Source organism: Chiroxiphia lanceolata, chromosome 19 (assembly GCF_009829145.1).
Source record: "Chiroxiphia lanceolata isolate bChiLan1 chromosome 19, bChiLan1.pri, whole genome shotgun sequence".
NCBI lineage: Eukaryota > Metazoa > Chordata > Aves > Passeriformes > Pipridae > Chiroxiphia > Chiroxiphia lanceolata.
In genome coordinates this window covers 5,885,109-5,902,271 of record NC_045655.1, presented here as the reverse complement: position 1 = coordinate 5,902,271, position 17,163 = coordinate 5,885,109, and the positions used below count along the sequence as shown (strand labels likewise).

Genomic DNA, 17,163 nt, shown 5'->3' with positions numbered 1-17,163 from the left:
ACTCTAATTACAACATACAGTAAAGCAGTGTCTCAGGTAAACATCAGGCCTCGATCCCTAGATAAAGCCACTGAATAAAAAAGCTTTCCTGTGGCTCTAGAGACCAAAGGCAGTTACATCCACACCAAGACTAAAGTAAGATCAGAAAATATACCACAACCTCATCCAATTTGGCTTACAAACCATGTTCTGCAAACATTCCCCGCTAACATTCCCATTCTAAATGCCTAAGCAGCTTGAGAAAGATTCCTGGGATTAAATGTATGGTTTAAACCCTTAGCAAGACCATTTTCTCATCCTCATAGCACTGTACTTACAGGGATTTAACTTATTCCCAGATATGGTTATTGGGGGAAGTGTGAATTCTCCCAATACTTCATTCAAAAATTGGAAAGGGTGGAGAAAGGGAGCTTTAGGAGTTGAGGATGTTACAAATGTTTCAGACATTCTTTCTGAGAATACAGAAAGGTGACAAAAAGACTGATGAAATCTGAGCTAGATTCCAAGATCCCTCAAGTCCCCGGTACTTGTTCCTAGAACAGCCCTACAGAATCTCTGGTTTCATGTATGACCTCAAAATGGGGATTCAGAAGTTCTCAGTAAGCCTTCTGAGACGTTATTTAACTTACAGAAAAGCTAGAGGAGCTACTTTTAGCTGGAGTTGCAAAGCCAGCTATGGCCAACAGCTGCCAGTTGAATGACAGCTACTTTATGGGGCTGCAGCTGCCTGACTGTAAAAGGGCAGTCCTAGAAAATCAAACAAGCAACAAATTTCAGAGATAGCAGAGATCAGATTATTGCAGAAAGATACTCCTGACTGAGGAGTTGCTGAGATCTTACTTGCAAACCATGTAGATCGTTCTCCCAGCTTGCAAACAATGCTTTAGAAAAATACACAACTTACTGTGCAGCTTTACTACAGCAAAAGCCAAAATCCTGACATAGCTGCGAGCAAGGGTGAAAAAGGCAACAGAGACATTGTTTTGCTAAAGGATCAATTTCAAATGGTTCTTTTTTGTAGTCTAAGAATAGCTTGAATTTTCTATGACAGCTCGTGGTGATAAAATATAATCCAAGATTAGCTCTGAGTATTTTAAGAAAGTAAGAAATATCTTGGTGTCTGACATTTCTTTTGCATACCTTTTCAAACTTCTCAGAGCACTCTGGGGAAATACATGTATGGGTTTTGCTATCAAATAGATCAGAGGAATATTTGTTAAAATGTGGTGAGCAGCCACTCAAGGTTTAAAATTGCTGCTTGGAATATTCATGTTAATACCATGTTCCTAAGCCCCTTCTCAGAGATGAGGATCTGTGATCACCACAAACTACGATACACCACTGACAATTTAAGGAACTTTGTGTTGCAATGTTTTTTTTTTTTAACAGCATCTGGCACAATAATTGTAATAAAATACATGGCTGATGTGCACCTTTCTTCCTGTGACGCATTTCCTGCTCTCAAAGAACTGTAGTGACTTTTTTTTAAAGCAAACCCCTGCCTGGCTCAGCACCTCTGAAGATGCTCAAACTTCTTCAGTTGATGCTTCAACTGCTTCAGTTCAGATACCACAACACCCTGTGTGTTGTGCATAAGTTGTATCTAAACAGCCTGGACATGAACCAGGACACAAAGCTTCCTCCCATGGAAAACCAGTCAGACAATCAGCCATGGGCAATGTAGGAGAGATGGAGACAGGCCCTGAACAATTTTCCTCCAAGCTGAAGATTTAGTGCCACCAGGCTGTTCTGGCAGCTGTGCAGGGAGTGCCTGGCTCTGCACCTCTGCCTGGATGTGGGGAACACAGTGGGTGCGGCAAATGGGGGAATGCCAGGAATGCAGGCACAGCAAGGAGGGGATGGGGCTGTTGATATTTGTTGCATGAGCATTATCTTCTTGCCTTTTTCTTCTCATATCAACCCATGTTGGCCTCAGTGTAATAAGCAAATCATAGACATTATCCCTATAATCCAAAAGCATTCCTTTTACTAGATATTTGGGTCTGTCTTGGAGTGGAAGTTGCTTCACCAAACATGCCTGATGCAACCAAAGAGCAACAAATATGACCTGCTCTAGGAAGATGCTAAACACCTTGGAAAAAACCTAACACTGGTGTTCTCAAGTCAGGCCACATGGAACAGGTGCCACTTACAGAATGGGCAACAAATTCACTTCCTTTGTCACTGTGTATTAAAATGGGCACCAAGCAAGCTTTTTGGGGAGTCTACAAGACTTCACTGGTATTACTGGAGTTTCTCTAAAACCTTAATTCAAGATCCAGGTTTCTGATCTGTAGGATTTCCCCACATGTCCATATTTGGAACATTGTGTGACAGGACTAATTAGGGAATCAGACAGTAAAGCTAAGGAAAAAAACCTGTCCAAATGTGTTTTCTATGTCTGTTCTTGAGAGAGCAGGATTGTGAAGGGATTGGGTAACTACTTTGTTGTATATTGGCTATTTATTTCATTTTGATTTGCAGCTTTGTGTTAGTACTACAAGCAACAATATCAAAGGGATAGATGTATAATAACAGATTTATACACATAAAACATACAAATATCCATATTCTTCAAACAGGGAAACAGAGGCATAGAGGGCTTGCCCAAAGCCATACAATAACTAATCACATGGCATTGGAAGAGAATTAATAGTTTTTAACTTCTGAGCCTTGCTGTAACCATCAGCCAGCTGAAACCCTCCCAGTGCTCTGCCCTGACTTCTCACACACACTGAACTGTTATCACAACTGTCTCTGTGAATCTGCCCCAGTGCAGTAAATAAGTGTTGGGTGCTTGTGACCCAGACAGAACAGCTGATCTGCCAAAGCAGCCTCACAGTTTTACTCCTTACAGACCTCAAGAGCACTTGTGAAGCAGCTTAATCACCATGTGACAAACAGGGGCTGTTCTGGCTTTTGTAGACCAGGAGACAAGAAACTTAACTTAGCCTGAAAACTAGCAGAACAAAGGTCCAAACCAAACCCACCCATGAGTCTTACATTAAAGCTCAGTAATAGAAGCAGATTCCCTTCCATGCCACATGTGTTTCTATGGACACAAAGAAAGGACAAGGTTATTACAAAAATGGCTATGTAGGAAAAGCTGCTCTACCTGGGACCTGCAACAGCCATTAAGAAATGAAACAATAAAATCACTTGGCTGGGGTCACCCAGAGCTGCTTAAGCTCTGAAAGAAATCTGTAAAAGAGAAGCAGATCCAACTATAGTGTGTCATCTGCCCTTTCTTTAGTACAAAAGGGCTTCTGCTTTCTTCCTACTCCCAGTTCAGTACTCCATCATTTTCAGGACAGCTTGGAATTGTCAGTTCAATTACCTTTCAGTTTGGAGCAAAACAAAGCAGATGCTGTTTATTACTAAAAGGCAGAATCTCTCTCTTTTGAGGAATATCTCATCTCACTTATTTTTTATAATTAGACATTGAATTGTGTGCAGCTCATTTATTAAGCAATACACAGGAGCTGGGAAGTAATATAATTCAGCTAAAATGAAATACTACCTTCATTCAGCTTTGGTAAAGGTGTTGGTCAACTCAACTACTGCTTTTAATTTTCAAGATTCAGCTTTTGTATCAGTCTTCCCCTTTTAATTCCTCTTACCATTACACACATTAGCAATATGGTAATTTCTTAGCATCTGTCAAAAATGTGCAAAGGGGTGGGGGAATCAGACAAACAGCACCTGCCTGTTCTAAATAATACAGGATTTTCTCGCTGATTTAATTATATTACTTTACACTACTATTCAGAAATGCTACTCCACAAATATTAAAATGCAACTTCAACGTGTTGTCAGAGAGCCTAACTAAAAAAAAAAAAAAAAAAAAAAAAGAAAGAAAGAAAGAAAGAGGCAAAGAAAGATTTTGGTTTTTTTGCACACAATACCTGATTTAAAGTGGTCCCACCGAGACGTTCATGTCTGCTCTACCCGCAGCAGCCACGCTGACGAGGGCTGACTGAAAGGCACATGCAGGGAGGTCAAATAGTTCCCCCGGCTCCGTCGGGCACCACCAGCCGCTCCGAGGCGGAAGCTCACTGCAAAGCCAGCCCGTCCCTGCCCATATGTTGTGGCCCCAGGAGGAGGCGGCGGATCCCTGCGCTGAGACACGGGGAGCATGAAATTAAGGTCTTTCAGACCGTCCACACAGGCCGGCAGGAGCTGCTTCGTTTCTGTAAGCTCACCTCCTACCAAGGTGATACAGGAGGCCTCTACACACAGTGAAACAGTTCCAGGAAATATAAGGATGTGAGGGGAGAAAAAGCACTCGAGGAATAGTTTTAATAGCTGTTCTGAAGTAAGGATGGGAAGCAATTCTTATCTGCAGACCAAACTGATTAAGCTGCACTTTCCATATCAGGATATTATATTACTATAAGCACCCAAAACTAACATGACCTTGTTTACTTGTAGACCATTCATTCACAATTCTGTAATATTAAAAGATAGAGAGGATGATGACTTAACATAAGGCAGAGTTTTATAGAACAGGTCTTTACAGCACAGTTCTCAGATCCATAAAATCCTACCAGTTTAGTGCCTCTTGAGTACTACACATCACCTGCCTTTTTGAGTTTCCCCTTTGTCATCCAGTATCAGAATACATGGGAAAAATGCTCTCTGGACACCTGTCATATTTCTGACTCTGTAGCAACACTGTCCAATCCAAGAGTGTTTCTGCTCCTCCAGCCACCCCCGTAATAACGCATTTTGAAAACGTTTTTTCACTTAATCCCAAGATGCAAGCACAAAGTCCCTAAAGCACTGAGGTGAGCAGTTAGATCAGATTTACCAAGGAGGAAATTAGGGCACAAACAGGTTAAAGCTCCAGCCGCTCAGCCCCTGTAACTGCACATTTCACTGACAGAAATTCTATAGGCAGTGCACCTGTGAGTGAAAACAGGGTTTATTAGGGGCTTGTTTAAGACCCACAGGGAATCAGTGTCAGAGGCAAGATAATCCAGACTCCAGAGCTCTGTTCCAAATGTATCTTTACTCTAACCTTTTATTTAAAGCCTTCTAGTAGTTCAGTAGATTTTACTGGGGTGGAACAATCCAAAGAGGAACTACAGAAATGCTTGTGCAACACTAAGCACAACTCATGATTTTATGTTATTACAATTCCAGTTGCACGTTTATCTCCTTCCCCTTCCTTGTACTGTCTCTAAACTACACCATAAATTCCCCAAACCTACCATTTTATTTTCTTCTAAGACACCAAAACCCCTTTCAGTGTCACTAAATTTTTTTTTTTTTTTTAACTGATTCTAGGGAATTGTTCTGGGTAACAAGCTCAGGAAAACCAGGAATTCCACGGCCTTCATTTTCCTCACCAAAATTTAGATTGCTTTTAAAAGAGCTAAAATCACACCTGTAGAATCCTGCACTGTGTGTAACCAGACACTGCTAAAGTAAACTGTCCCAAAGCAGTGCAGAGTTCACTCCTAAAATGCTACGTTCTTTTTCTAAATTGCATCTGCAGGGAAAGCAGCACAGAGCTTAAGCTCTTTGTACAACTGATTGCCATAAAATTGCAGACAACTGCACCAGGCTTTAGCATCTGTAGTTTAGCCTGCTAATGAATATGAGCTTTTTTAACAAGGTATCTCATATGGAAGCGTCACATCACAACCTGGGATAATAAATACAAGCTCCACAATGAACTGAAGGAACACGGAAGGAGTTAAAACTAAGGGACACTCGTCTTTTAAGTTTACCCAGTCAGAGAAGTCCAAATCTCTGCGTGCAGATGCACAGCAGTGGGACATCTCTGCCTCACGCCTCCGGCTTCCTTTCCAGGTCCTGCAGAGGCTTAGATTTCATGACAGATTATCGGCTCGGCAGGTTTGTGTGCTCGCTCCTGCCAAGGTTTCCTGCGCCCCTGGCACCCAGCGCGTTCCTGCACCTCACGGCTCACCCCAGACTGCCAGTCCGCTAGTTCTCTACGGCAAAAGTGGCTTTTCAGAGGGAGATCTGCAGGTGTCACCCTCCTCTTGCGGGTGTCACCTCCTCCTGTGGCGGCACAGCGCCTGCAAAGGGTTCCCTCTTCTCCCTCGCCCCCTTCCCCGGGGCACCCACCGCGGCCCGCCAGCGCCAAGGGGACGGAGCCTCGGGGCACGCGCCGCTCTGGGGCTCTCTCCCCATGCCCTCTCGCGTCCCCAGCCCAAAGTCATTTCGCTGCCCCCGAGCACCGTCCCTCGACCCCCCACGGCCGCCTCAGGGTGCCCCTTGCCAGGGGTCACGGCCCCGCCCGCCACCCCCTCAGCGCTGCCGCCCGTCCCGCCCGCGCTCCCCTCACGGCTTGCCCCGACCTGCCGCCAGGGCGGGTGCTCGGCTTCGCGCGCCACCCGCTCCGAGCCAATCACGGCGCGGCGTGCGGGCGGCCGCGCGGGCTCGCACCAACCAGGCACCGGCTTCTTGCGGCGGCCGCGAAGCGCCCCCGCGGGTCCCCCGGAGCCGGGGCGTCCCGCCTGCCAGTGACCGTGATGGCGGCCCCGGCGGCGCGGCGGGCGAGCGGCCCCGCCGGCAGCGCCCGGCGCGGCGGGTGAGTACGGGCCGGGCGGCGGGGCAGGGCCGGGCTCCAGCCCGCCGGGGAGCGCGGCCGGGGAGCCCTCATCTCGGCTACCGTGGCGGGAGGAGGCCCGGAGGTGGAGCCGGCGGCGGTCCCGCAGCCCCGCGGCCCCATTCCCCCGCACCGCGCTGGAGCGTTACCAAACAGCTTAGGAAGGAGAGGAAATAAAAAAAAAAAAAAAAAAAAGACAAAAAAAAGGGCGCTGCAAACACGTGCTGGCGGCTCGGATCAACGGCGGGGCTTCTCACGCAGCTGCGGGACAGGCTCCGGCTCGTAGCGGGCTCGGAGCATCCCCCGGGCATAGCGGGCAGCCAGGCCGGGGGGCTCCCGAGGGGGCCCAGGAGCTGTGGGAGCGCTCGGAGCAGCTACACTTATATCCACCGCGTAAAGGTTTAGTGTCTGGTCCCAAATTCTGGCTAATCCACCAGGTTTTGTCCAGCCCCCGCTGACAGCCGGGAGAGCAGCCCCCGCTCAGCCGGTTGTTTCACCCCCTGCACCTATCTCCTGGCGGTGTTTCCATGAGCAGAAGTTCGTGACACGTTTGGGTTTTGTCCCCAGACGTCCACCTGTTCTGCTTCCAAAAGCTGCGATCCGTATAGTTCTTGGGTTCTGCTCGTCTGCTGTTCGGGAGCTTTCTCCTATCAGGATAACACGGGCCATTACTGATAAGGAAAAGCCTAATGAATCCCAGTTAAAAATACATAAAGCATGAGAAGTTTGTCTTAGATGATATGATCTACCCAGAAGATTGGTAGAGAGAAAGGAAAAATCCACGGGCAGGAACGGACAGTGTTTTAGTTACCCATTTAAATCTCACTGAGTTTTCACAGGAAATTTTGTGCAACAGAAGAGTTTCTTTAAGTTTGCCTTATCAGTCTAAAAAGTTACCAAGATAGCAACAGAGAGCATAAGCACCCATCCATCTTCCTGAGGCAGCTACCAAGTAATAGATATTTTCACACTTTCTGAGAAAAGGAGGCTACCAAGGCATGCTTGTCCAAAATCATATTATTTCCCCCAACAATTGTAGAATAAAGCTCCTGGTTGAACAGACAGCTCATACACAATGAGGTACAATAGCATAGTAGTACACAAGCTCTGTGAAACACTTTAGGTTACTTAGAAATGTGGGTTTCTATATAAACAAACTGTTACTCAACAGCTGCTGTACTGCATTAAACTACAGGGCTTGCTGAGATATAGCAAAATGTGAATAACCTAGCAAGCAAACTAAATTTACTTTCCAAGAAGCCTACTTACTGTAGGCATACATAAAAATAGCTACACGATGCTGGTTTTATGCAAGACATATTTTGTTCTCTAGAGGAGTGGTTTATATGTCTCTCCTATCTTTTACTCAAGCATATTAAAAAAAATTTACATAATATTCTTCTTAACCAGGCCTCTTAAATAAACACCTCGCCGACATTTTTTACCTGATGAGAGGATTAAGATATTAGTGCTTTTAGCCTCAGTCACAAAACAAATCAATATTGCTGCTCAGCTGGAACCAAAAAAAACAAACCTTCGTCCTCTAATCTTCACATTGTAGCTCTGTTTATGTCTCTGTGCCTCTGAGAGTCCTCTCTCAGTCCTACCCAAACTAGGTGCTGGAAGCCACCACAGCACTCAAAGACCTGCCTGCCCCAGGCAGAAGCACAGCCCAAGTTAGGAAGAGGTGGGTTGGGAGGGTTTATATCTCCCTGTGGCTGGGTGGGAGCAGGGCCAGGGGCCACAGGGGATTGGCCAAAAGACAAATCCTTCTGTAGGATTGGGCCAAAGAGAGTGTCCTGGGCTGGGGCAGCATCGTCCTGCACCCAGAGCTGTGGGAGCAGCGTTTGCTTGGGGTGGGAGGGGTTGACATCTGTGATAGTGCATGGGACAGTTTGTACACTAAATAGGGCACTTTGGATCTCTGGAATGCTCATGAGTGAATAGTGGAGACAAGTTCTTAGGGAGCTGCTGTTTCACAGTAGAGTGAGGCAGCTCACTGCCCTATTTCTAGACACTGTTCATCCTACACGTGTTCATCATAAAACTTTCATGGGGCTTGTTGTGAGAGTAACAAAATACACAATCTGCTGAACTGCTCAGTGCCTTTTCTACAGAAAGGCTGTGCTATGCTTTGAATGAAGGTATGAGCTTGATCTTAATGGCCTTCAGGTGCTGGGCCTGCTCTGGGGAACTCCCAGAAAACACCTTCCCGTGGCATGGTGTTTGTTAAATATCTCCAAATGGCAAATGCTGGTGTAAGAATGCTTTGGGGATTTTTTCCTAGGTTTGCTATCAACTATGCATACAACACCCTTATTTATAAACCAGAATGGAGAGAAAAAGCTGCATTTTTATCTGTCAGTCAGTGCATATCAGCAAAAATTGGTTTGCTAGAAATTCCTATAAGTACAGCACAAGCTTTTTTATTTTATTTTGGGCCACTGCCTTTTTGTGGTTTTCTAGGATTTCAGGATTATTCCTTTTTAAAGGGAGGTAGTTATACAATCCTGATTACCATAATAACCAATGCCATGATGATGAATGACAGCTGTCACTTTTGCAGTGAATTCATCCATAGATTTGCTGTAAAATTTTCTAGTTGTCATTCAAGACATGGTGCTTCAATACAGATGATGTCTCATCCTTCTGTGGGAGCTGGAGGGGCTCTTACACCTTTCAGAATTGTGTCTTTTGTTGCATTTTTCACTTTGATCCAGACTCTACATGCTATGTCTTTCTGCGGCAGGCAGTACCTGAAGCAGAAAAAATAAAGCGATCCTTTAATTCCCAAACACTCTTTTCCTTTTTTAACCAAGTGAGGAAATATGAACACAGCAAATATTTTTCAGATTTACGATATCTTAATTTGAAACAGTATCAGCCCCTGTGGAAACAGTAGGGTAGACTAAACTAGTTTGATCATTCTTTTGATCATATTTCTTTTGATCAATCGCTTCTCAACTCACCAGAACAAAATTAAAACAAAAATAAAAGTGTTCTTTCAATTGTGGAACATCTTGTTTGACCAATCCTTATCTTACAAGTAAACAAGGTCCGACTCTTACAAGTGTTCCAAAGTCATTCCTTACTCCCTTCTCCCTCTTTGTTGCTCAGGTTTCATTTTAAGCCACAACTGTCTTTTGAAACAGTCCAATGTGCAAGTCCTGAATGTGCTGAAGAAAGAAGGAAGGAGTCAGAGGTACTTTTTAATTGGAAAGCTCTCAGCAAGTAAGGTTAAAACAAAGAATAATTTCACCTCCAAAAGGCACACTTGTAAGTTGAAGACAAACTTTTAAGTTCATTTCAAGTTTAATCCTGTTCCTGATTCAATGTAGAACAGATCTCTCTCCGAATCTTCTGAATTTAGGAAGGGAAGCAGAGCCTCTGTGAAATCAGCTCCTGATTCTTCCCAGCCAGGCTCAAATGAGATATTTGATTGCTGCTGAGTTGATAATACTTAGCACATATACAACACAAATTCAGAAGATCTCACTTTGCAGATACTAATACATTTACTTCACAGTCTCCCTCTTAAGCAGATATGGATATCCCTGTCTGCAGTCTGGGGTTATTGAGGCAGAGAATGTTTAGCTGGCCCAAATTTTTTTTCACAAGCACGTACTGAAGCCAAGAAGTGTGGCTGCCAGCTCCCTTGCTGTAATTATTCTGTACTCTCAGTGGGTCTCAAAGCAATTCACAGTGTCACTTGATGCACCTTTGGAAGCCCATTTGTCAGCAAATGTGCCTTTGTTGCAAATTATCAGGCAGACATCAGCTCCTCATGAGTAGGAGACCGTATGGTTCTGCTGATATCAAAACAATCAGCCCAAATCGAAGCCATTTTCTCCAAGGCAGCTGCTTTTTTTGGTTATTATCTGTTCCCCCATGTTTCTATTCTTGGTGACAGATCAGGCTTCTGTTCTTGAGGAATTCACTTTTGGCAGCAAGAAATGTTCACACTCCCCATCATTTTTCATAGACTAATCTGTGTTGGGAACTTTCAGTAAGTAACATGAAAGCATCAGTGATTGAACACTTTAGGGAAAACAGTATCATTAGGTTGATTTATTTTTCTCCCTAAAGACAGCAGCTTCTGAAACACATTTTATTTCCAAGTGTCTATAGATTCTACAATTATCTGATCTTTCTGTTTGCTAGTTGTTTTGTAAGTTCTGTAAGTAATATATCATGCTGTATAGTTTCTTATTGAATTTCAACACTGATACCTCATACTGATGTTGTGAGGTTTGGTTGAGTTATTGTGGTTTGAAATCCTTGGATTTCAAAGGAGAATCTGAACCATTATATTTTTATCTATATAAATGCACTACCTGTGTAAGACAGTATTCTTCAAAAGATGATTAGGTAAAGAAAAGGGGGAATGGACTCTTGTAAAGTTCTGCTTCTGCTATTCAGAGGGATGTTTCAAACACTTGTTGGTACTCAGATCAAGCTACAAGAGTTATTCAGGGCACTTCCAAACAGAAATGAGTTTGTGGGGATGGGAATGTATTTTCTGATTTGAAAAGGGTATCAGATACACATGGCAACCCAGGCAGTGAACTCATTAACTCTTATAAAACAGAGATACTCTAAAGTGGATTGCACACCTCTCCCCACAGGTATGGGCTAGCATTGGCTGAGTTTGGCATACAGGACTTCCAGGCAATTGGCTTGCTGGTAGGGATATATGCACTGGATTGTTTGGTGAACCCTGTGTTTGGTTTCACTCTTACCCAATGATTTGGAAATATTTCTCAGGCTGAATGCAACATGATGGCACCTGAACACCACATCCAGCCATTTCCAGGTTTCACAAACTGCTCTAGGCATGAAAATCCCAAGGAGGATGGAGTGTGCTGGGAAAGTGGAAGGGGTAAACTGGCTGCACTGGGAGTCTGTGGTGTCTGATTAGAGCAACCACAGCTTCAGGCATCTCTGATTGTCTGAATACTTGACGCCCTCTAACATGTTCCAGCAAAGCAGCCCCACTTCATTTCTGTCCTGCAGAGTGTAACATGTCGACGTGACTAATTGCCTGGGCAGACAGGAGAGAGATAAGAACAGGGAGGGCAGAGGGAGGCAGATATTCCAGTGTGGGATAGTAGTGCACAAAACTCCCAGGATGGGTGCAGAGGGTGGCAAGTCCCTGCAGCAGGGCAGGGATGATGGAGAGACACGTCTGGAGGTGGGAATTCCAGGAGTCCCTGAAACAGAGGAGTCTGGGAGGGGAGCACACAAGGACCTTGTAGGGGCTGGAGTGGATGGATGCCCAACTCCACAGATCCACAGACTGCCCCCCGAATTTATTAGTTGCTTCAGCTTCATTGTGTGAAACTGTTTTCTGAGTGTTTGCAAGACCTCTGTAATGCATGTGAGGTTTTTAGTTGGAATGACATAATTCTTGCAGACATTTTATTTTGATAAATTCTACATCTGAAACCAAGCACACAAATCACATTTTATATGGCTCCAGTGCCAGTCCGGGTGCAGAAATTGAGAGGTTGGTTTATCATTGTAGCCTGTCTTTGCTCTTGGCTTCAGTTATCCTGACACTAAGATATCCCAACCTACTGGGATTAGCTGTGTTTGGAATTCTTGGTTTTAAATGAAAACCCGTTGTAAATTTGAAAAACGGAAGATTCTCCTCATTTTGTGTATCCAGATTGGCACCAGAACGACTTGCCTTCTTGCTTTCTCTGTGTGAAATGTCTGCAATCTAACCATTGCTGGTACCTTAAATTGGGGATGTGAGAAAAAACAAGCTGCTTCTGGGCTTCAGGTCAGTTTGTTAAAATTTTGGAGAAGCCCTGGGCATGTATGGTGATGAAGCAGTGCTGCAGGCACCACTGATTATTTTCACAAGCTTTTGTTGTATTGTCCATTATAACAGCGTTTAGAATTTCTCTAAATAAGGAATATTCACTCTTTCCAACCAATCTTTCATCTTTTTAACACCCTTGCTGTGTTTCCTGCTTCCTAGCACTGAAGGACTTCAGGGTGGCATTCCCAAGCAGGCTGATGATGTGCCTTGAACTCTAAGGAATGGCGTGTTTTGCATTCAGGATCACATTTCAGTTTGCTGCCTGAACCAGAATGTCACTGAGGGCAGTGCAGAAATCCTGCCTCCTGCTCAGTGCCTCCCTGCACAGCCCTCTGCCCTCCAGCCCACCCCAGCTGATGATCTGGGCTCCACGGGATGAGCACAAAGAGTCCAGGATGTTTTGTCTTGTTCTCCTTTTGTGACTTTGGCTTCCCAGTTACCCACTAGTGTCACAGATAACTGTGCTTTTGAAGTCCAGATCCAGAGAGAATTTCAGGGAATTAGCTTTGTTTGAACGAGTGAGAGCACAGTACCTAAGTCTTCAGTAGTTCTACTAATAAATTCTCTGTTGCAGGGGAGTAAGAGGAATCATGGATTTATTTCTTAGCCCTTTTATTGTTAGTGACCATTTTCTCCTTAAAATCATCTCCTCTTGCCTTCCCTTCCCTTATACTGAAGTCACTCTCAAGTTAAAGGCAGAGGCTCTAAGCTGCTGTGTATAAACACACAGAATTACATTTTCCTCCTTCCCACTCCCAACCCTTTGCTGGGAGCTCTTTGTGAGCTTCTCTTCAGTAACTTCGTCTGATCCTCTCTTTGCAGTTGCTAATTGGACTGGCAGGGATATGAAGTGACTGCAAATAACTTCATTCCCTCGGTGTGTGCCCATTGGAAGGGTCACAGAACAGAAAAGCAGGGCAGAGTCCAGACTGGTGGCTTGTGCCAGCCGGCCTGGCAGCCAAAAAATGGCACTTGCAGGTGCTGGTTGTGGTACTGCAGGCTGGGCTTTGATAACCAGCACTCTGAATTACTGAATGTTTGCTCCTTCCCAGAATGCAGGTGCAGGGCTTGCCTGCAGGAGAGGAAATTCTGAAATCTAACTCTGCAGAGTGGGAGAGTGACTTTCTGAATAAGCTCTGGATGCCTTTTGTTTCCCTTGAAATGATGTGGCATTGTGGAGAGCTGTGCTGTGACTGCCACGAGGATGGGATCTGCAGAATCCATCTTCTTTGAAGAAGGCAGTGTGGTATAGACCAGGGTAGTAAATCCCAGCTGGCAAAGGCCAATCCTGTTGGATATGGGAGATGTGTGGGTGGTTTGGGTTGATTTGCATATCTAGCTGCTTCCTTGTTTGTTTGGATTTAGGAGAAGTCTGTGTCCAAGCCCTGAGCTTGTGTATGATATTAAAAAATAGAACCAGGAGTTGCTAACCAACAAAAAGACTTTCCCAAGACAATCATAGCATAATCTTATAATCTCTCATTGTGTTTATATGCAAGAGAATCCTCTAGAGCAATGCACACAGGTCATTTGTTTTGACCAGAAAAGGCATTTTGCATATGTGGCAGGAGAACAAACTTGTGCTATGGCAGATAAAGGGGAGGATGAGCTGGAAGAAATTCCAGAGCTGCTTCCTACCTCAGTTCTGTTAGAGTCCCAGTTTTGCTACAAAGAGAAAAGATCCCTGGTCATCTGGAGTTGTTTTTAGGATTTCTGGCCTACTCATTGGTGGTCAGATCCATGCTCAGCCCAGCAGCAGAGCCCTGTCAAAGGCTGGATGTGTTGTTCAGCAAAGGGGAGTATCATTACTGCTGGCTCCATTAGAGATTAGCTGGACAAAGCTCCTGGTAGATAAGGGTAACAAGACAAATAGCCCTGGGTGACAGCATGCTCCAACACCTGGTGGAATCCAGTGCTCTGTCAGCTTTTTTTGGAGGCTTGCCCAAAAGCCTGTCAAGGCTGCAATAATACTCTTACTCTGCGCTGCAGGGAACTTAATTCACTTGCTGATACACAAAAACTGATGCCAGTTTTTGGGCAGACTCAAGCTAATGAGGTCAGTTCTGAGTATGGGGTGGGTTGATGTACTATTAGAAGCACTTTCAGCTCCCTGGTTTTCCTTCTTTTAGAGACCAGTCCTGTAATTTGAATGTTGTGAATTCCATCACTTTCTTGTCCTAAAGGAAGCGATGTGGGAGACTGACTGACTGCTTCCCCTTCTGTTTCCACAGATGGTGATGTGGTAAATGTAGGCAAGCTCTTCTCTGCGTAGGAGACATTCTCCCCTGAGGAGCAGTCCCCCTTCTGCTGGACATGCTCACAGAACTGCATAGCCATGGACCTCAAGGAGAAGTGTCAGGTAGGTTTCCTGATAAGGGTCACACCCGACTTAAATGTGAGTCCTTTCAATTGTCTTTCATTATTTTGGGTCAAGACTCCCCATTTGGCATTGTTGTTGTATGGTTTCATATTAATCTGTGGTTAGTATCAAAGTGGAGAGTTCTGTCACCTTCACATCCCTAGGGATGGACGTGCTTGTATCAGAAGGGGAATCCTTTGCAGGCTGGGACTGAGGCACCACAGTGGAACAGCACAGGTGAGGTGTGCACTGTCACACCTGCTGTGTTTTTCTTGAGCCCTTCTAAGGTAGGGCTCCATTCCCCTGGACACTCAACTCAGCTTTATTTGAGGGGCTGAATTCACTGAGATTTTTTAAATAAACTGAAGCAATAAAATCATCTGAGTCCAGTTTTTCTGGTGGTAACTTGGGGTCTCAGCTGGCTCTGGTGAGAGAACATTCTTGGTTTTCCTCTTTGGTGTCCCTCTCCCCACCACACCATGAGCTTTTGTCTGTTGAGTGTCTCTTTTTCTCTTTGCATCCCTTCCTTGCTGTCTTGTTTATGGTGCTTCCAGCAGCAAGGAGTGGTTTTGTTCATTAGTGCAAAGTACCTATTAGGGAATCACCTAAACTCAGATCAGCTCTAAAAGGTACTACAGCAGTGTCAGTGACTTTAAAAGGTCAGTTTTCCACATCAGCTCTGGCACTTGCCTGCTCACTGCTTCTTTGCTGGGTGTCTGTTCTGAGCTGTGCTGGACCAGGAAGGCCTGGGCTCACTCCTGCCCGAACCTCTTGGTGCTGCTGTGCTCAGAGGATGTGTTTGAACTATGTTGTTTTGTATCAAATTGCTGTATTACTACGGAGGTAACATTCCAGTGAGGATGATTATCTAATTATTCCCTTGTTAGTGACATCATGGGCTGATCTGGTATTGATCATTTAAAGGGATGACGCAGGGGTGTGTTCTGTGCAGGATCTGAGAGCACCAAAGAGAGCAGGTCACAGCGGGGACACCGTCACTCTAGGTCACTATTTTTAGTTTTCATCTCTGCCTTTCCCTTCTGACATTCTCCACTGCACAAGGCAGGAAGAGCAGATCAAATTGCTGGGCAGGCAGCAGCGTGGACAGTGTTGTAACAGACCTTTGAAAGGCCTGTTGGAAAGTGTCCCGACAAGGAGATTACAGGGGTAATCATGGTGTTCTCAAATCCTAACCTCCCCTCCTGACTTCCTGAAGTTTTTTCTCCCTCCTTTCTAAATGGGAATTAAAAGGGAAGGCAGGAGATCACCACGCTCTTCTCAATAGGATTTTAAAAAACCCACAAATACATCCACCTGCTTTTACAACTTGTTTTGTTAGCAATCCCATGGCAGGGAGTTGGAGCTAGATGGTCTTTAAGGTCCCTTCCAACCCCAATCATTCTGTGATTCTGTGATTCTGTATTATTTGGGGTTAAGGAGTTTGCTCCTTTTTTTTTTTTTTTAATACTGCAGATCCTTGTTTCATCCCCTTTAAGAAAGAATCCATCTTCTTTTCCAAAGTGAAGAACTTGGACATGTATATACTGATAAGGGAACAAATTAACCTGCTTTGTAACCTCAAGTAGTAAATCTGATGTGCTAGGTTTATTTTAAAATGCTAAAAATAAAATGAACCCAAGTGAAAACATCAGTCCCAAATTGAGTAGAGAGCAATCTCTTTGCTCTAATATATGTGTGTGATGAAGAGTTAGCACTCCTGGAGCAGGAGATGTGCTCAGAGCGCTGCTGCAGCACAGGCATCTGTCACTCAGATGAGAGACTTGTCCTCTGGCCCCAGTCAGCTAATAAGTTCCATTGTCAGAGATGGCTGAGATCAGTCTGTCAGGTGTAATGTAGGCTGCCTTCCAGTTTTTGCCAGCAGCCAGACACCGCAGAGAAAGGCAGAGAGTATTTTAGGAGCAGTGCCAAAACCTTCTTAAATTAAATGCGCTGCTATCTTGTTCTTTCTCCTCTTCTCCTGACTTTTTAATTTTCCGTGTGTTTCTGAAGTGAATCTAATCCTTGTGAAAGGTGCCAGAATCTCTGCTCCAAGACCACTCAGCATATATGGACACAGAGAGCAGCACTGATGGCCACAGGACAGGGAGGATCCTGAGTTTGCATTGTGTCAGACGTAGGCTGTGTTTGCAGCAACACAACTATTAAAAATTATTGACATCATCCATTCCACAGTTACCCATAACAACTGAGCTGTATTATCCTAGTGTAATTGCTGCAGCCTGGATACAGCACCGTGCCTCCTGGCCAGAGCCTGGAAATGTATTCAGGGAGCCTGTGCTGTGCTCCACGTCACTCCAGCTCCAGCACTGTTGGTCCTTGTTCCAGGTTGCTTAACAAGAACTGCAGTCCTACCTTTAGACTGAAAAGTAGCCCAAG

General features: G+C 44.8%; 1 protein-coding gene across 1 annotated transcript in view; it reads left to right on the top strand.

Moving 5' to 3' along the window:
- Window positions 1-6,484: 6,484 nt before the first annotated feature.
- TMEM94 (transmembrane protein 94) overlaps window positions 6,485-17,163 on the top strand; it is a 50,329-nt gene continuing 39,650 nt past the window's right edge. Inside the window, exons 1-2 of the mRNA XM_032706328.1 lie at window positions 6,485-6,562; window positions 14,639-14,766. Coding sequence (XP_032562219.1) covers window positions 14,743-14,766 — 24 coding nt within the window. The 5' untranslated portion in view covers window positions 6,485-6,562; window positions 14,639-14,742. The remainder of the gene's footprint in view (window positions 6,563-14,638; window positions 14,767-17,163) is intronic.